The 3,300-nt window shown below is 37.8% G+C and overlaps 1 protein-coding gene across 1 annotated transcript; it reads left to right on the forward strand.

Moving 5' to 3' along the window:
• The first annotated feature begins 959 nt into the window (after window positions 1-959).
• Window positions 960-2,942, forward strand: LOC136036657 (mediator of RNA polymerase II transcription subunit 17-like). Its single transcript, XM_065718958.1, has one exon. The coding sequence runs from the start codon at window positions 960-962 to the stop codon at window positions 2,940-2,942; it is 1,983 nt and encodes a 660-aa protein (XP_065575030.1).
• The last annotated feature ends 358 nt before the right edge of the window (window positions 2,943-3,300 follow it).

The raw sequence follows: 3,300 nt of genomic DNA on the forward strand, positions 1-3,300 counted from the left end.
TCCCCCTAATCACACTGATCGTCTTCGCTAATAACTGATGCACGACCATACAACACTGTAAGTAAGCTTCATGGAGCCTCAAATAAAAAAATTCATTTGAATGAAGCTAAAAATAATCGACTATGTTAACACTTTATTTTGCATACAGTACATTTAGCTTTTGGAACAAATGCGCCATCGTGCGTAATTATGACCTCTATAACCGGGAAGCTGAATATGTAACTTTGGCAATAATTCTTAATCAGTTGGCTGTCTGGTAATTTTGCTTGTTGAATTTTAGTCTTCTACGGGCCAAAAATTATTGTTCTTCGCCAAAAAATGGTAGAAAATGCCACTTTGCTTTTGCACGACCTCTTTTGGTGCTTAAAATGGACACTAGAACTTATACTGGTTCGATGTAATCGTCTTGGAAAAAAAATCAAGACAATAACAATAAAACACTTGTCTGTAACCAGCCTTCTCAAAAAAAGAAAGATAATTTTGCATTTTTTTAACATAGGGATATGAATTATTTGTAATAGACTCTCTGATATGCTGAATTTAATGGCGTAATTTTAGTCTAGACCAATCTCTTGTTCGGCAATACTCCATTCCTTTTTCTAAATTTAGGAAAAGTTTTTCAAGCTCATAACTTCTAACGAGTAATTTTAAAAGGGATGCATTTTATTAATTTAAAATCATCCGAAGTATCAAATTTTTATGAAAAGGAGCAAAATTTCCTTTTTCAGAGTTTCAGTTGAGTCGCACCTTACATACAATTTGATACTACAAGCTCTATGAACAAATATGTGTGTTATTGTTAAAAAATTGCAACTTTACTTGCTGTGTTAATGCTTTATGTTTGAGCAAAATCTGTTTAGTGCGTTGTTGTGCGGATTTGTTTTTACTTTCTCTTTCAACAGTATCTTCTGTTATTTCGCAACAACTAAAATCTGGATATTCATTTCAGTCGGTCTCAAATGGATGAAAATGTTTCGTCCGTCAATGTTCACGTTGAAGTACCATCAGAGTATACGATTCAGGAAATCACATTTACTGGTGAAGAAATCTATCAAGCGCCGCCAAGTCTGTCTGAGACTCTGGCTAAACTTGCGTCAAAAGTTGACTGGTCCGTAGCTGCCGAGACAGCTGAAAAAGCGGAGGATGAAGAAGATAGTCAGCCAGCACCTCCACTACTACCATCTCATCATTGGGACTCAGTAAAGGCAAAAATAAACGCATCTTTTGCTGAGATCTCAGTTCTACATGATGTGCTGCAAATTGCTAAGCAAAAAACGTATTTGGTATTTGACCCTGTGCAGCAAGAATCTACCGAAAATAGACCATATGCCCAGCTCTTAGCTAAGAAGCGTGGCCTCACCGCAGCCTCTACATTGCTTATAAATGGAGCTGAAAGATTGAGAGTTCGTGAATCTGTTCGAGAATCAGGATCTCAACAACAATTTCACGCTGACTTGGCGAAGCTGCGTCTTCACTGGAGGTTGAAAAAGTTAAGTAGCACAAGTACTATCGGGACTGCCCCAAAAGCCTCTATCCTTGGAGATTTAAGCTATAAATCAGTTGGATCTCGTGTTCGACAGATTGGAACATTTGAAGTTGCTAAAGCTGAGGAAGGAGGAGGTGAATCTATCAACTTTATTCAAAACGGAATTTTTGAAGTATCTTCTCTTCGAATAACTATCCCTGTTGAATTAAGGGGACATGCTTATGTACAAGTCACAATCCAGAAAGACCAAGATAGTTTGAATGTAGTTCAATTGACCTCTTCAGGTGGTAGAAGAATTGGAATGAGTAACTTGCCACCCACCGCAGATCACCCCTGGCAAAGAATTTTAGAAGCCGCACAGAATGTCCTGTTTTGTAAAGAGCTATTTGCCCGCTTAGCCAGGGAAGCAGTTTTTCTACAAGCTCAAGTCCCTCCTTTTGTTGTCGAAAACAAGATTGTTGTATCCCTGTTTCCTGGTATTCATCTTGTTATATCTCTTGTCCACAATACAGATGAATCTGCTGGCGATAGAACTAACATGATGCCGTCAATTGGTCGCGGAGAACATGAAGTTATTCTCGAGCATAGTATGCATCAAGCTTTACTGCAAGCTCACCAAATGAATTTAGGTCCTCCTGCGCCTCATCCGAGTTCAGCACCAATGGGACCAAGGAAAAAGAGAAGAATAGCTGGACCAGCTGGAGCTGACTATCAGTCACTGCTTGATATTGTGAAAGAAGAGACTATCTTAGAGAAAATTGTTAAACAAGGTCAGCATATTGTGATGCGAACGCGTGCAGCTTTTTTAATTGATAATCTTGCCAAAGATATTAAAGACCCTTGCATTTCATCCCACTGGAACATAATAAATAGTCCTATTTTGTCTACTGTAAAAATTAGCATTGCTACTCATGGTTATGACTCGCTTTGGCGGACAACCCTCGTTCTTCATGTGAGTGAGACTTCCATAAAATGTATTACTCGAGATGGCAAGCTTCACATGCTATCTTATGAGTCGCAAGAACTACGTGATTTGATTTTGGTACAAGTAGGCCAACACCATTTAACCGTAGCCCAGTGCTTAGCAAGGTTCTTAAGTTGGCAAGTTCTGGGCTCTACTCAGAACGTTGGCCATGGAACCCCAGAACCGTTGGCAAATCCGCCTGCTTGTTTGCTAGAATCACCTTTTGGAAATAGGGTTATAGCAGTCAAATGTGGACCACAATCTGCTCAGCCACAGGTATTCATTGCAAAATATCCATCGAATGACGATTATAAGTCATCGTTTTCTAAAGACAGTTTTTGGACGTTAGTGCAGACAAATTTTGAGGAAGTTGATTTGGACCAAGTTGACGGAAAGAATTTTATTCAAAAACTTGAATCCGTTATGGCAATGTTGACTCATACAATGGAGAAAAAAGATGTGAAAAATGAGGAAAATGCTAATATTGAATAATGGGTGTATTTTCTTCGTTTATTTTTCTTAGTTAATTTTTAAATGTGCAGTCGAATTCTTTGCCAATGAAAAGATGCTTGTGTATATTAAGAAGCAAGGTTCTCTGAAGTTCATAGCTGTATTGAGCTCCCAGAAGAGTAGAATCATAAGCAATCAATTCTGACTTTGAGCTCAAAGCTATTGCATAATGTTTTTTTTTGTGTTTTTCTTTTTTTGTCTTTTTTTAATAACAGAGGTAATTTGAGAATTTGTTTTCTAATAAAATTTTGAAGGTCCTGATTCCCTAATACTGTTCTATACATAAGTTTTTTCCCTTTTCATACCATTAATTTTTCACGGCCATGTCAATCGAAATGTT

Source organism: Artemia franciscana, chromosome 15 (genome assembly GCF_032884065.1).
Source record: "Artemia franciscana chromosome 15, ASM3288406v1, whole genome shotgun sequence".
In the NCBI taxonomy this organism is placed as follows: domain Eukaryota; kingdom Metazoa; phylum Arthropoda; class Branchiopoda; order Anostraca; family Artemiidae; genus Artemia; species Artemia franciscana.

What these genes read in the sequence shown, in the direction of transcription:
- LOC136036657 (XM_065718958.1), top strand. Translation starts at nt 960, where the DNA reads ATGGATGAAAATGTTTCGTCCGTCAATGTTCACGTTGAAGTACCATCA.